Here is a 15,962-nt window from a genome sequence, read left to right on the forward strand (position 1 = left end):
TATTAGGATAACGCCCATGGATTAGAGGATTGGGGTGCTGCACCCCTCTTCCTTGGACGTCTTTTACAGACCCTTCTTTTTGATGACCGATCCCCAGAATGTTTGCTATGCATTACGTGATTTCCCTTTTTTCCCCTTAATATCTGCAATTCTGACAAATACATTTTTATAAACGTCATGATTTGCTCTTTCACATGATGCGTCATTTATTTTTATTGCTTATTCCAGTTCTGTAGCTGTGTACTATGGGTAAATGTAATTATGTCAACTTCAAGCATTGTTTTCCTTTCTGCTTCCTCTTAATAGTCTCCCAAATTAGATTTCTTTCTAGGAACACTTTACCCCAGTGATGATGATGATGATGATCAGACCAGTCACCGTGCTCACATATATAGCCATTTAAACCATTAATGAGTTGCTTCATGTATTCTACTCTAGTCACATCCAGAGCTCAGATTTTGAAATTTTTTAATGCAGCCATAAATCTGCGGCACCATGCTTGTTAGACCCCCCCCCCCTAACATCAAATGGACCATGTATCAAGAGTGCGGGGCGGTAATATTAACATGGCTCCTCTAACCCTCTTATCTGTGTCTTCTCTCCAAGCGTTGAGCTGATTGCGGGGGTCCGACTGCTGCAATAAGATGCCCCAATAGTGTTGATCTAGTGCATGCAATACCCTCCGCCACTAAGCTCCTTATATGTGCTCCCGAATTACCACTTCAGAGGGGCATTTATTGGATGACAGTGCACCCATTATCTTAAGCAGGCCATAGACTAATCTGTGTTTGTGGGGGCAGCCAGACAGTCTGATCTCTAGGGAATATCAGAGCAAACCGTTTGGATTCTGTCTGTCCGATTCTGTGTTTCCCAAGAGATAAGCGGCAACAGGGATGTCTGCTTGCCGCTCGTCTCCATTTATTCCAATTATATAACATGCATGAGCTACTAAGCAACACATGTTTTTGCAGGAGCGGGGGCTTATAGCTGTTGAATTATGTATATAGGTTGTCTTCTAATAAACCTTGTAACTGCATATTAAAGAGTTATAAACACGCTGGACCCTTACGTGAATGTGCGCGGTCATCCTCTACTGCGGCCCTGGTTAAATTCTCCGCTCCGCAGGGGGCTCCGCTTACGTCCGCTTCCATTGTTTTCTGCTTTATGGGATTCACAGAGAAGCCACTTCCTATAAACGCTTTAGAGTCCGGTTTCTTGTGAGACTCTCCACGCGCTTCTTGCTACGGCTTTATCATAAGTCAAGGTAATGGAAACCACTCAGATTACCAAACACTGGCGGATACTGAAATCTGCACGAGCTTTGGAATGCAGCTGGTACTGAACGGGTTAACTGCGAGAACCGGGCCGCGTATAATACAATCAGTGTGGAGTTGGTGGTTTCCGCAGCTTCTCACGCCGCTGAGCGTTTAATTATAACCGAGGTGACAGATTTCAAGAAACTTTTATTCTTTTGTTTGCAAACAAGAGTTTTATAATTACAGCTCCGCTAAGAAGGGATCTGCTGCGGCCGACTCCGGCGGATGAAACTCCCTCTCCACATCCCCATTTTTCACCACGGCACCGCACCGAGCAATCTAAACATAGCAACGCTGTCATCAGACGTGCGCTAGGAAGCAAATCCATAGAAAGCGCATCCTCTGTGATATAACACTGATAGCTGGGACATTGCCTGTAGTACCAAGGTAGAGCATACGCATTTAAAGGGATATTACAATGCAGAATATGGGTGGGCTTATGTGAAGGAGCCATCGGTCACGTCTGTATATCTGCGTGTTAAAGCTGCATTCACTCATCAGAACTGAAGATATTAAAGTGACACTTACAGGGGCTTATTTCCTATTGATTTTAATGGGACGCATGTAACTAAGAACAATTAAACAGCAGCCGGCAATTACAGCCGGTCCTCCTAAGGCTGGATTCACACGAGCATGTTCGGTCAGTAAAGGACAGAACGTATTTCGGCCGCAAGTCCCGGACCGAACACACTGCAGGGAGCCGGGCTCCTAGCATCATAGTTATGTACGACGCTAGGAGTCCCTGCCTCTACGTGGAACTACTGTCCCGTACTGAAAACATGATTACAGTACGGGACAGTTGTCCCGCAGCGAGGCAGGGACTCCTAGTGTCGTACATAACTATGATGCTAGGAGTCCGGCTCCCTGCAGTGTGTTCGGTCCGAGACTTGCGGCCGAAATACGTTCCATCCTTTACGGACCGACCATGCTCGTGTGAATCCAGCCTTACCGTAAGACCCCCATGAGATCACCTGGTTTTGTGGGGGGAAGCACAGAACCAAAAATGGAGTCGTTCAGTGCAGGCAACCCAGGGACGTAGCTAAAGGCCCATGAGTCCCAGTGAAAAAGTTCTTCTTGGGCCCCCCCCTCTTCATGCTTCATGGCTGATGGTCCCAGTCAACCTGTAAATTTCAGCTGCATCGCTGGGTCTCCTAGCAGCCAGGGGCACAAGACATGTTTGCCCCCCCCCTAATAAAAATAAAATAATACAATTTGATATATAGATGAACGACGACCTCTATAGCTACGCCAACGGATAGGGTTAGATATCAGATTATTGCCTCAGTATCACACATGATCGGATTAGATTCATCAGATGAGCAGACCGTATCACATGTTTTAGGCTTAGATACAGCAGTAAGTATCACACATGATAGGCTTAGATACAGGGCCCTAGCAGTGAGTATCCTTGTACTGACCCTCCCTGCTGCTGAATCGGGTCCTCCTCATCTCCGGGGGCAGCACTGGATCCTAACGCCATTCAGCATCACAATGTTATGTGCGCTGCGCATACAACGCTCTGACCGCGTCGGGACCCAGCGCTGCACCCGAGGAGGACCCAACCCCGGAGCGAGGGGAGGTTAATTATACTGTTACTGTAGTAACAGGGGCCCGTGTAGTTTACTAAATAGGCCCCAGATACTACAGTAACTAATTCTGGGGACAGACGTTGGGCGTGTGGCTTCAGGGGCTCGGTCGCAATTGCGAATGCTGCAACCCCTATAGCTGCGCAACTGATGCAACCCCTTTAATATATGCAAACCTGGAAGGTTCGAGGCGTAGAAAAAGCGGATAGTCTTGATTAACTGGCCATGGGATTTGTCCTGAGGTTGGATAGACCCTTGAACGCACCTTATCAAACTGGCCGACAATGCGAGATGTCATTAAATAACGCAGCCTGTGATTATGGCGCAGAGTCCTTGATGCTGCGAATGAGTCCGATGTAATTGGAAATAGTGAGGCGTTGTGTTTGGGAGGAATCGTACACCTCTCGTGCTTGGATACAGAATGTTCACTGTGAGTCGCCATTATCCCTAATCCCTTCAAACCCAGCCCCTGCAGCTGCTACCATATCCCCCGGGGAGGGACGTTATCGCCTGGCAACCCAGCGTCAGGGTAACGTGGTTCTATTTATACCCCCCACTGCCGTCCACCATGTTTATCTGTGTGATGACGGGTCCGGCTAGGCCAGGCCTGACCTGTCACGAAGTATCAAATCGTATAGAAATTGGTTACATTACAGTTCCGCACTCTCAATTCGTGTTGACCGACACCTGATTGATACATTTATTGTAGACTCATTGACCTTCCCTTTGTTTTATTCTATTTTGGTCACAATGAGGTGCGAAACTGAAAACTGCCCCTTTAATTTACCTTTTCGGCTGCGGCCTAGTTTGACGATCCTAATGTTTCGTTCATACTTTTCAGATTTGCGGACAGGAAATCTGCAGCGGATTACAGTAGCAGCAAAATGGATGAGATTTGAACAAATATCACCCACAAGCTGTAGAAATTTTCCGCATAGACATTGACCTGGCACAGAGATTTCTTGAACATTTTTTTTCCCCGTTGAATTCAATAGGAAAGAAGAAATCTGCAACCAAATTAAAGTGTTGCCCATTTTTAAACAATCTAGACTTGCAAAATCTGCAAGTCTAAATTGTTTAAAATTTAAAAAACCCTATACCTCTCCTGGCGTTCTCATGGCAAGGCTTCCCTGGTCCCCTGTGTTGTCTATATATCTGGTCTCCAGGGATGACCGGTCATGTCTATAACAGCCAATCACATGTAACGCTGGAGGCCGGGTGTATAGTGACCGGCGGAGGACCATTAAAGTGTTGCCATGGGAGAGGTGAGTATAGCGTGTGTTTTTTTTTAGACACTTGTCACAAGGTTTGCTGCTACAGATTTCCCTGCGGCGGTCAGTGGATTTGCTATGGAAATTTTCCGCCTCGAATTCGCTACATATAAACAATATTTTGGAGTACAGAAAGTAGCTAATCAGATTTCATCTCTCATTGGTTGAAACTTATATACGTGGTTAATCTCCTGCAGTGATTTGGTCCCTCAGAGCAGATCTCGTATACACGGACTAATCAATCTCCGGGACGAGCGATGTTTTATCTGCGTTCCGTGGACTCTTCGTTCATCGATGGACATAGTGTATAAAAAGAAACCGCAAGGTCCATGTAGCCGCAGTCTCCACAATCTTTTACTTGGGGCCAAATTACTGCAGGAATTCTGGTACAAAATGTCAGCACGCGATATGCGAGTTCATGTGAACCTTGTACAAATCTGGAATATCCTGCAGTCATGTGTTAGGATTCGTTCACATCTGCGTCAGGACTCCGTTCATGGGCTCCGTCTGGGCTTTCCGTCAGGGGAACCCATGAACGGAAACTTGACTGCAACAAACGGAAACCATAGGTTTGCATCATAATTGATTTCAATGGTGACGGATCCGGTGCAAATGGTTTCCATTTGTAACCGTTGTGCAAAGGGTTTCGTTTTGACTGAATAAATACTATAGTCGACTGCGCTATTCATTCCCTCAAAACGAAGCAACCCTTGCACAACAATGACAAACGGAAACCATTTGCATCGGATCCGTCACCATTTAAATCAATGGTGATTCAAACGGAAACCGTTTCAGTCAGGGTTCCGTTCATGCGTTCGCTTGACGGAAAACTCAGACAGAACCCATGAACGGAGTCCCAACGTAGATGTGAACGAAGCCTAATATCTGTATTTAGCAAGAAGAGAGAGTGGAGTAACACATGACTGCAAGATCAGACTACACAAGACTTGTTTGTAGTCTGTAACCATGGAGACACATAACAAAACTGCTTAAAAAAAAAGTTCATGTGGCACAAGTTCTCCACCACCACCACCACCGTCCCTTGTGCAGGAGGAGCAGCACTATGAGCGATGTCTAGTCTCTAGTCAGGTTTATGATGAAGAATTTGTATAGTGTCTCTATTTGATAAGCTTCCAGGTTTTTCCTGCACAACTAGGGGTTAATGGAACAAAATTTGCAGCAGCTGTCATTTTTTTTTTTTTTCCCCATGCGCTTTCTTCATTTATTATTTCCTGGGCCGTCCGGTGAGACGTAAGAAGAGCGAGGAATGATCTGATTGGGAGCGTACAGGCCGGCTGTGGTATGACATTGACTATCCCGTGTCGCCTGCACAGATCCCTCGCAGGAGTCAGCGGTCGGGCTGCAAATTTTATGTGGAATTAACGACCGCGTCCATCTTGTTACGCCATGAAGTTTTATTCATCCTGATTTACCGGTTGATGACATTTATTGTGGAGCTTTGTCATTCGCTTTCCTTCTCTGATAAATATATCATTACGGGGTTATAATGCCAGTAATGTGTCATTGGTGGAGTCTATTTGTCAGTGCAGCTCGTCTGTTACATCCACCGCTGTCTGAGGACGTATCTAATGTATCTCATCCCTAACACAAAGGGCAATATTTAAATAAAACAATATCCCTGATGCGTAGTGGGAAGTGATATGTGACTAGTATGTATAGTAAACCTAGAACACCTTTAAGGGGTTGTCTGGCTTGGAACCCCTCCCCCACTATGTATAACGCCTCTATAGCTTATATGAATAGGTGCTGCCGATCCTAGACAACTCCTTTAAATCAACATCTTTTATTAAAGGGGTATTACGGTTAGAACAAGTTAACCCCTATCCGTAGAATAGGGGGTAACTTGCTGATCGATGGGTGTCCGACAGCTGGGACATCCCCCGATTACGAGAACGGGGGTCCCGAACACCCCCCTTCATTCTCTATGGGACCGCTGTACTCGGCTATCTCCGGCGCTCCCATAGAGAATGAATGGAGCGTCAGTGCGCTTGAGCGACCTGACGCTCCATTCAAACGGGGGATACGGGACCCCCGTTCTCGTGATCGGTGGAGATACCAGCTGTCGGACCCCCACCGATCAGCAAGTTACCTCCTATTCTATGGATAGGGGGTAACTTGTTCTAACCGGAATACTCCTTTAATCTCATATCCTCTCCTCGGACACACGGAATATTGTAAAGTGCTGCGGAATATGCGGCGCTATGTAAATAAAGATTATTATTAATAAGATGAAATAGTAATAAACCGTTCTGTTACCCTCTTCCGCCCATGTTGCCTTTGCCTATAGAAAGTGTGGATCTAAGCATTTCTTTTAAACTTCTAATACCTCCGTTCAATCTTCTTTTAGCCTGAAAGGGCAGAGTCGGAAATAGTTCTTACAATTCGGACAGCACGGCTATTTCTGGTGGAGCTGAGACTTCCAGGGAATCGCAAGGACACTACATCTGCTGGGAAGCTTAGCACATACCGGGGGCGGCCTGATCCCTCTGGCCGTCTGTCATTTTCCGGTAGACCTCGTCTTACCTGGCTTCATTCGATCTCCTCGCTGTGCTGCGGACAATGACCGTTCTTCAATAGGGAATAAACCTCGTCATGTTGTTGAGACTGTGAACTATTATAAGGGGTTAAAAAAATACCAACAGAAACATTTTATCCCTGGTTTTGCCTCAAGAGCCGAAAGTTCTGGTTCTTTCGATACACTACTGTGAAAACTTCCCGCGTTTTAGGGAATATCACAATGGAGAGCTGCTGCAAAGAGCAGTTCATTTCGATGGGTGCCATGTTTCCTTGGGTGTCAGTGGTGCCAGGATTCTGGAAGATGGGTGTCCCTATAGTTTTATATTTTTGCCGTATTTTTTTGAGTGTCGGTGCTGCCATGATTTGGGGACCCTGTGTGTCGGTGGATCTGTGGAACTGTGTCCCTGGGTTTCTGTGGCAACATGGTCCTGGGTCCCTGGGTGTCACAGTTGCTTTGATCCTGAGTCCATGGCTGTTGGTGTTGCTGTGGTTCTGGGTGTTGGTAATTCCATAGGTTCATGGTGGTTTTTGCTGTTTTCAATGTTGCCATGGTTATGGGTGTTGGTGGTGCTCTGGTTTTGGGTCCATGGGTGTCAGTGTTGCCATGGTTCTCGTACCTGCTTAAAGTGACCCCCTAAAAATTGTGACTATACATTGTATAGTCAACTTATCTGCTGAATGATCCGGTCTGTTCCTGCATTCCGTCCCCCAGTTTTCCGTTCTTCAAGATGACCACCGCAGTCTAGACTTCACTATGGAGATAGTCTTTGTAAGTCTGAGACACGGCCCCCATTGCCAGCGCTGGTCCATTGGAGAGAGTGGAGGTGTGTCTCAGACTACCAATGATGCTCTCCATAGTGAAGTCTAGACTGCGGTGGCCATCTTGGAGAGCGGAAAACGGGGGGAAAAGAACGAAAGTTAGAACATTCGGGAGAGGGGCACCAGGTAAGTTGACGATATGCTTCCAATGTATGTAAATTTGTTTCCGCTGTCGGGGGCAGGGTAACTGTATATAACTCATGCCCTCTCTTCTCCGTGGTTCTACACGAACTCACACTTCTCATTTTCTGCTTCTAGGTATTATAAATCCAAAGAATCCCAAGGAACCAGCTAAAAGTTTCAGCTTCGACTACTCCTACTGGTCCCACACCTCGGTAAGTGGCCATGCTGCCTGTAGTTCAGCTGTTACAGTATAAGACCTTATATCATGGAGAAGACATTAGAAGAAGACACTTGGATTATCATGAGATCTTAATGACTATTAGATATTTTCTGTAATGGCATTGGCTGCCGGTATTTGCTTTGTAAGGGTTGGTCACCCATGTCCGCTCGCTGATGATGTCACTTCCTGTCTTTACGCAGCCGGAAGATCCCAGCTTTGCATCTCAGAGCCAAGTGTACAATGACATAGGAAAGGAGATGCTGGAACACGCCTTCGAGGGCTACAACGTTTGTATATTTGCCTACGGACAGACAGGTGCTGGCAAGTCCTATACCATGATGGGTAAACAGGAGGAGACCCAGGCGGGCATTATACCTCAGGTACATTGTTGGTTTTTCTTCTGGCGTCTCTATGCACGTTTTCGTAGTCCGTTAAAGAGCAAGGAAGAAAACCAAAGAGAACGCAGAACTTACAAACTCGGTGCAAATGTTACCCTGATAGGCTTCAAACCAATGTCAAGAGCATTTCAAAGCAACTGTGCCAACCCCTGTGCCACGCTGCCATCCTTGTATCTATATAGTGCAATTTTTTATCAAGAAGACCGTACATGCCCCCTTCTAGATTTGGGGGCATCCAGACACTTTTATAAAGCGATTTACGCTTTGTAGACATTTAGGCGGCGGCCTATCAATATTGGGGTTCTCGCCAATCAAATACCAAGATTCCCAGTGGAGATGTATTCATGCATTATGGATAATGGGCTATAAGATGGGGGCACTTGGCTGTTTCCTTATCTCTCATTCACTATAGTGGAGAGTGACCGCACCACGTGCACAGCCGCTCCCAGTGACATAAATGGAAAGCCCCTTTAAGAACGCACATTGAAGACATTAATTTGCAGCACTTGGCTCCTAATAGAACTGATGAGATCACCGCTTAGTACGTCGATAGTGACAGCACCAGCTACAATGTGAACGGTTCTACCTCGACTTCCCTCTATAACCCTTCCTGTTTTTTTCTTTCCCCAGCTATGTGAGGAACTATTTGAAAAAATTAATTGTAATAACAACGATGACGTTTCATTCTCTGTAGAGGTGAGTAGTCACGTGACATCACGCATGGCCATGGATTGGTCTTCATGTCATACTTTTTTTTTTTTCTCTAGCATCCCTATAGGCACTGTATATCATTGAGACACAGCTCCACTCTTAAAGGGAACCTGTCACATTAAAAATGCATTACGAAATGCAGGCGTTATGTTATAGAGCAGGAGGAGCTGAGCAGATTGATATATAGTTGTATGGGAAAAGCCTTAATGTAACTTGTAATTTTATAGATCTAAATACCAGCTCTCTCTGGGCTTAGGAGTCCAGTGGGCGGTCCTATGGATTTTTCAGCTATCTCTGTATGCATGTTCATACTGGAAAGACTGTCAATCAATGAGTAGGACCGCCCACTGGACTCCTAAGCCCAGAATGAGCAGTAATTTAAATGAATAATATACAAGTTATACTGAAGCTTTTCCCATAGGACTTTATATATCAATCTGCTCAGCTCCTCCTGATCTATAACATGCTGTCCGCAGATATGACTATGTATTACGTGACCGGTTCCCTTTAACAAGCAATACTATGACAACGCTGGTGTTGCCTAGGACAACCAATCAGATTCTAGCTATTGTTGTAATGCAAGTTATGGTATGAAAGCTGACATCTGATTGGCTGGTATTATGGCGGATTTGTTTTTTTTCGAAATTGTTCCGGTGTAATAATCCGAAATGAACGTTTTCCTGCAGAAATAATTGTCTGGGCAATTGTCATTTAGAGCAATATCCTGACAAGCCTGCAGGGTGTAGGTGGCGATGCTCCCTGGTCTTTGTGATCCCTACACTGGCCTCTTGTTCTGTCGGGAGAAGTTTATACGATTTATATATCAGATAACGCCTCACAAGGCGCTGGAGATCCCTTATGGTTTCGGAGCGCCGGCAGGTTACTGAGCTTTCTTGGCATACGCAGGTTTTGTCATTGCAGTATGTGGGGGAGGCTGCTCGCATGGGGTCCAGATAATTGCAGGTTCCTATAACAAGGTCAGTTCTTTCATCTACGTCAGACGTGTAACTTTAGCTCGGATAAAAAAAATTAAAGTCATCTGTGAGTCACTGCAGGGTAATGATATCAAGTCGGGACCCTGCAACCAGCGAAATGACCATGACTAATGGAGAATGCCGAGTCACGGGCACTTTTGACTATTCGTTACGGCCCTTTAATCGCTGCAGAATTATTCATTGAGATTATGTTTGTTTATACGCTCATACTATACAGACAAGATCATTTGCAATTACAGTTAGATACAAGTGTGAAAAGGTTTGGCCGCAGGAGAACTTTACAATAACCCTTTAAGTTACCGTATTGCCATTAATGCAGCTATTCCCTTGGGTATGGATTTTGAGGACCACCTGGTTTTACTTGGACTGCACTGTTGTATCGCAGGAGAATGAGACCATGATAACTCCTGTTTAAAGTATGCTTCCAACTACGAACATCATTTCCATCCCATTGTCCCCTTCACACAGGCCATATAATTAAATAATATGGTTTGGGCTTCCTGCAGTCGCCACTAGGGGGAGCGCACTACATATGGATAAATACAACTTCTATTGAACTCGTATGCAATAAGCTCCCTCTAGTGGTGGCCGCAATCAGCCAGGATTTTGTCATTTAATTATTTTTGGCTGTGAAGGAGAACGTGTTCATAGTTGTAAAAAAAAAATAATGGTTATTGTACATGACATACAGTGCTGCTATAGAGAGGATTGCCCACCTGGAGGGATCAGTGAGAGGTTTGTGGGTAATTCTTGTCTTATATTATAGATTACTACTGTTTCCTTACAGATACCTAATGACATCACTATTCAGTTCTAAGCATAATGGGACATGGATGACGGCTCGCTATGCAGCGTACAGTGGGGAGAGGCTTTGATTTAGATTGGATTTTTATTTTCAGCATTGCTTTGTCAGCACCAATAAACAGACATTATTTATAGGGATTGATTCCCTTTTATATTCATATCTGACTATCACCTCTTCAGCGAGGGCATCTTGTTCCTTCTATAAGTTTTAGACATTGAGACAATCCTTTCAAATAAGACGGACCTCCAGATTATTAATGGTGTCAGTCCGGGCTCCCCATTCGTAGAGATATTGTGCCAGGATTTGTGAAGGAATAATTGTTCTCCTGTTTTGGTGATCAATTTTTTCAGATACTTATCTGGTGCGTCATTGTTTAATAATGGCACTTAAATACATCAATTATTAGTTCTGACATGGCGGCCGAATTTGTAGCAGATCTCACCCTTGGATTTGCTGCGGATTTCACCCTTTGCAATTCAAAGACATAAAGGGCATGCTGTCAATTTTTGAATTCGCAGCATGCCCACAAATCTGCAGCAGAAAAATCTGCTACAGGTGAATGTGGTTTTGTAAAACCCCATTCAATAACATTGTACTGTATATTTTCCACAGATTTTCGGTGCGGAATCCGAACCACAAATCTGCAACAAATCCACCACGTCTGAACTTATCCTAATTGTTTGACGGATCGTAGTGGAAATCACTAAACGCCCATTAACACTGGCCGATTATTGGGCAAACGAGCGTTCACAGAACCCTCGTTCCCGATCAGTGCGCTGTGTAAACAGGACAACGATCAGCCGATGAACGAGCAAACGCTCTTTCATCGGCTGATTGTATCGTTTTAAATGCCCAAAATATTATCATATGTGTAACTAGAGAGACGTGCTGCCGACATGGTAGAAATTTATGGGGCGAGCGATCGAAGTAACGAGTTCTTATCCCCATACATGGCTCCTTGTGAAAGGAGCAAACGAGCGCCGATCAGCGAGCTGTGTCATTGATCGTCGATCGTTGTACCAGCCGAAATAGCCGGTGTGAAAGGACCTTAAACTGAAACAGAGTCATAGGCAAATCCCCCAATCGGATGTTCTGAGCAGGCGGCAAACACCGTGACTTCTATTTATTTCGATGGAGTGGCTGCACGTGAACGTCCGCTTCGCTTTTTACGTCCTGATCTTTAACTTTGATGTTGCCTCTATGACCAGTGTAACAAATCCCTTTCTCAGCTTCTTTGCAAATTGATTGACTTGATCATCAGATTAGCCCAAAAAAAACAGTCTACCCCCAATATATATGCCACAGATACAATGTAACAAAATGCTCAGATGAAGCTTTGTGGGAAGTAGTTGTTATGGAGATTATAATGGAATGTGATTAGATATTCTGTATCGCACGTACTTCATATGCACAGATATAAACGACGCTCACGATGCTCCTAGATCTCGGGCTTACCGCCACTGCTTATATGAAGGAATTGAATATCCCAACTCCTAGTGAATTATTCATTTCTTCCTTCTAAAAGTTTAATGCATACATTTCTAATGTGCGCTTATGAGCCAAACGACTTCTACTCATCCAGATAATAATTAATGAAAAAGAGAGGTTTTAAATTTGCTGCGCCCACCGGGCTTTGTAATGAGGGTACACAGTAACCGCTATTTGGATGCTTGTATCAGTGGAGGTGATTAAATGCGGTTTCTTTTGGTTTGCATATGGTAAAGGCCATGTTCACTTTTGCTAATATTTTTATTTTTTTTATTGCTCCAATGCATCTAAAATATAAACTGAAGATACTGCAAATAGTCTGGAGTAGAAAAAAAAAAATCCTATTGTTTTGTGTATACAACCTTTATGCAGACCTATGCATCTCCATGGTTACAGACTGCAAAGAATCCCTGTGTGTAGTCTGATTCAGGAGTCATGTGTTACTCCAATCCCTCTGCCCCCTCTTCTTGACCTGCAGACAGTAGAAGGGGGGCAGATGGAAGAGAGTAACAGATGCAGGATCAGACTACACTGTTTACGTGTAGTCTGTTACCATGACAGCACACAGATCTGCATAGGAGCTGTATACGCAAAATTCTAGTATATTTTAATAGGACTTTTTGAAAATGTACTTTGTTCTTTTAGTCTAGATGCCTTCAAGTAATAAAATTGGTTGCAAATGGGACATAGCCTTTTATTTTTGGAGCTGAGCATTTCTTAAGGATCAGACGGAACCTACTATCTGTATTGCCATCTGATGTCTTTATTTGGTTTTGAAATCCTATTTAGCGCTGACTTTTCTAATGCTAATCTCTGATGTTTCTTACAGGTTAGTTATATGGAAATTTACTGTGAGCGAGTCCGTGACCTGCTCAACCCTAAGACCAAAGGTAACCTGCGTGTGAGGGAGCACCCACTACTTGGGCCCTATGTAGAAGACTTGTCTAAGTTGGCAGTGACCTCATACACAGATATCGCTGACCTGATGGATGCAGGAAATAAGGCCAGGTGGGTGCTGTGGGCTGACTTTTAGCATATTCGTCTTGCTGGGCACATCTTCCCCTGGCAATGCAGCTTATTGCAGGGGGTTTAAGACGCTGGATATGTGGTGATCATTTGATTGCTGGGCTGGCTAAACTACAATAAGGGCTTGAGTTCGTGAGACAAGCTCTTCAAGGCCCTGTTCACAATGAGCTTTTTGCAGGCAGTAAAATCCTGCTCAAAAGTCCTTCAGGAATCTTGAGGCAAATTTTGACCTACGCGTTTCGCAGCGTTTTTCAGCCGCGGCCATTGAAGCAAAAACGCAGTCAAATGCGCTTTCTCTGCCTCCCATTAATGCCAATGGGAGGTCAGAGACGGAAACGGCCGAAGAAAGGACATGTCGCTTCTTTGTCCCGCAAGTTTTTTGCCACGGTTTCAGCGTCAAAAACGGTGTAAAAAATCTGTGTGAACAGGGCCTCAAAGGGGGTTGTTCACTTTAGACAATATGTGACCATTTCATCCACAGACATCTATGATGTAACTGTTTGATAGAAAGGCTGATCGCTTGGATCCTTAAGGATCCCATTATTGTGGTCGATCAATGACCATTCTTTATATCAGACAAGAAACTCATTAATATCCAAATGGATCCATACTTCCATGATGGAATGGGTTGAAAGCTCATATATCCTATGATTGTATAATGTATGTGGCTGCGTAATGAATGTACAGTGTTCACAATACTTATTGTTATTTCTTAATCAGGACTGTGGCCGCCACAAACATGAATGAGACCAGCAGTCGCTCCCATGCTGTCTTCACCATAGTCTTCACCCAGAGGAGGCTCGACATAGAAACCAATCTCGCCACAGAGAAGGTGATCAGACGCAAATCACTGTCATTTTGACTTTTTTGCGGTGCTCAGATATTAATGCTTTCCTTCCAAGACCAAACACCGGCTACTGAAAGTTTGTCTTGTGATCCCTTTGCAGTCGATACCATCAGCAGCACCATTTTTTTAAGGAGGGGGTACAAACTTATAAAAAAAACTAATTTTACATGTGCTTTACGCATGTAATGGGAGGTTTGAGGTTTGGGGATACCCGTCCATTATCTGATGGTATCATTAATCCCGCTGTGTTTATTTCCTCTACAGGTCAGTAAAATAAGCCTGGTAGATTTGGCTGGGAGCGAAAGAGCCGATTCCACGGGAGCCAAGGGGACCCGACTAAAAGTGAGTATTATTCCTTGGTTACATCCACATCACACAAGTCCATGGCCCCAGAAATAAAGTTGTTTTTGTTCACAACATGAACCGGTCATGTTGGATCCAATATTGGATCACAGATCGGAATAAATCGCATCCTAAAGTAGAATTATTCGGACTGTTGTGTAAATGAAGACATTGGTATGTAGAAGGATCTTATGGCACCTGCTCAAGTCTTATGTCCCAATGACAACACTTCCTGTCTTTGCACTAGCCTGGTCCTAGTGACATTTGTTTGGATCAAATAACCATTCGCATCATTTTCCATATAACTTTTACTTTTCTAGCAAGTTAGTATGTGGATATTGATGTGGATGGTGATTTGGTTCCATGCAACATTTCTATGACAACGTTGAAGTAGACTAGAACGTTGGTAGGGAGTGTTGTCATGGGAATGCAGGGGGTTTCAGAACTTCTAGTAATTTTCCTTTAAGGGACTGGTTAATTAGGGAGGACAGGATATTTAATGGAGCCCAATTCATGATTTTCCCTTCGGCAGCTAATGTCTGAGATGTAAATTAGAATGAATGCCGCTGTACAATGCGAGATCCTGGCAAGTGTCTGCTATGAATCGATGTCCACCTTGCCTGCAGCGTTCAGGAGTGATAATCATGTGTTGGGAATACAATGGCGTTTGTTGGGTCTGCTCATTCATCACTCGTCAAGCTGCGTTTAACCTGCTCCGACCACATCACATGCTAATGGCGGTCTTGTCACGCAGCCTTTACCACGGATCTTTGTGATTGCAACAAGAAAAACGTAATGGTTTCTTGTGGAACTTGATTCTAAATTGTTGAGCTTGTTCCCCGTGGGTATTTAAAGATCTTGTGGAGTTTTGTGATCTTGGTGAATTTCCAAAACGGTAAAGGGGAACACCAGCACTGCACTGAGACCCCCACCAATCGCTAGAACGAAGCAGCTGAAGTTCTCGTGTGAGCGCTCAGCCGCTTCGTGTCTGTTCGGGTTTTTCCGGAAATAAATGTATCGGTGTACGGACTCAATAGAAAGTCTATGAGCCCGTACTCCGATACATCGGCTTTCCGGAAAAAGCCAAACAGACACAAAGCGGCTGAGCGCTCACACGAGAACTTCAGCTGCTTCGTTCTAGAGATTGTTGGGGGTTTCCGTGCTCGGGTCCCCAGCAATCCAAACTTCTGACATGTCACTATGACATGTCAGAAGTTTGTCAAACGTACACTTTAAATAAATGGACGGCAGCCGGCGTGGTTCTGAAATTCACCGAGAAATAATGTTTTATGTCTTTGCAGGAAGGTGCAAATATCAACAAATCTCTGACCACTCTGGGGAAAGTCATCTCCGCTCTTGCAGAGGTGGTAAGTAGTATTGTCGTTTATAGACCATTTTCGTTTTTTCTTCCCCGCCTTCCAAAAGCCATAACTTTTCTATTTCTTCGTTGACATTGCCATACGAGGACTTGTTTTTT

General features: G+C 44.4%; 1 protein-coding gene across 21 annotated transcripts in view; it reads left to right on the forward strand.

Moving 5' to 3' along the window:
* KIF1B (kinesin family member 1B) overlaps positions 1 to 15,962 on the forward strand; it is a 118,204-nt gene that overhangs the window by 37,870 nt on the left and 64,372 nt on the right. For all 21 annotated transcript variants that reach the window (XM_075839329.1, XM_075839308.1, XM_075839311.1 and 18 more), the window contains exons 3-9: positions 7,789 to 7,865; positions 8,074 to 8,253; positions 8,902 to 8,967; positions 13,100 to 13,278; positions 14,017 to 14,128; positions 14,408 to 14,485; positions 15,787 to 15,852. In XM_075839329.1, the coding sequence (XP_075695444.1) occupies positions 7,789 to 7,865; positions 8,074 to 8,253; positions 8,902 to 8,967; positions 13,100 to 13,278; positions 14,017 to 14,128; positions 14,408 to 14,485; positions 15,787 to 15,852 (758 nt within the window). The remainder of the gene's footprint in view (positions 1 to 7,788; positions 7,866 to 8,073; positions 8,254 to 8,901; positions 8,968 to 13,099; positions 13,279 to 14,016; positions 14,129 to 14,407; positions 14,486 to 15,786; positions 15,853 to 15,962) is intronic.

Source organism: Rhinoderma darwinii, chromosome 10, assembly GCF_050947455.1.
Source record: "Rhinoderma darwinii isolate aRhiDar2 chromosome 10, aRhiDar2.hap1, whole genome shotgun sequence".
Lineage (NCBI taxonomy): Eukaryota > Metazoa > Chordata > Amphibia > Anura > Rhinodermatidae > Rhinoderma > Rhinoderma darwinii.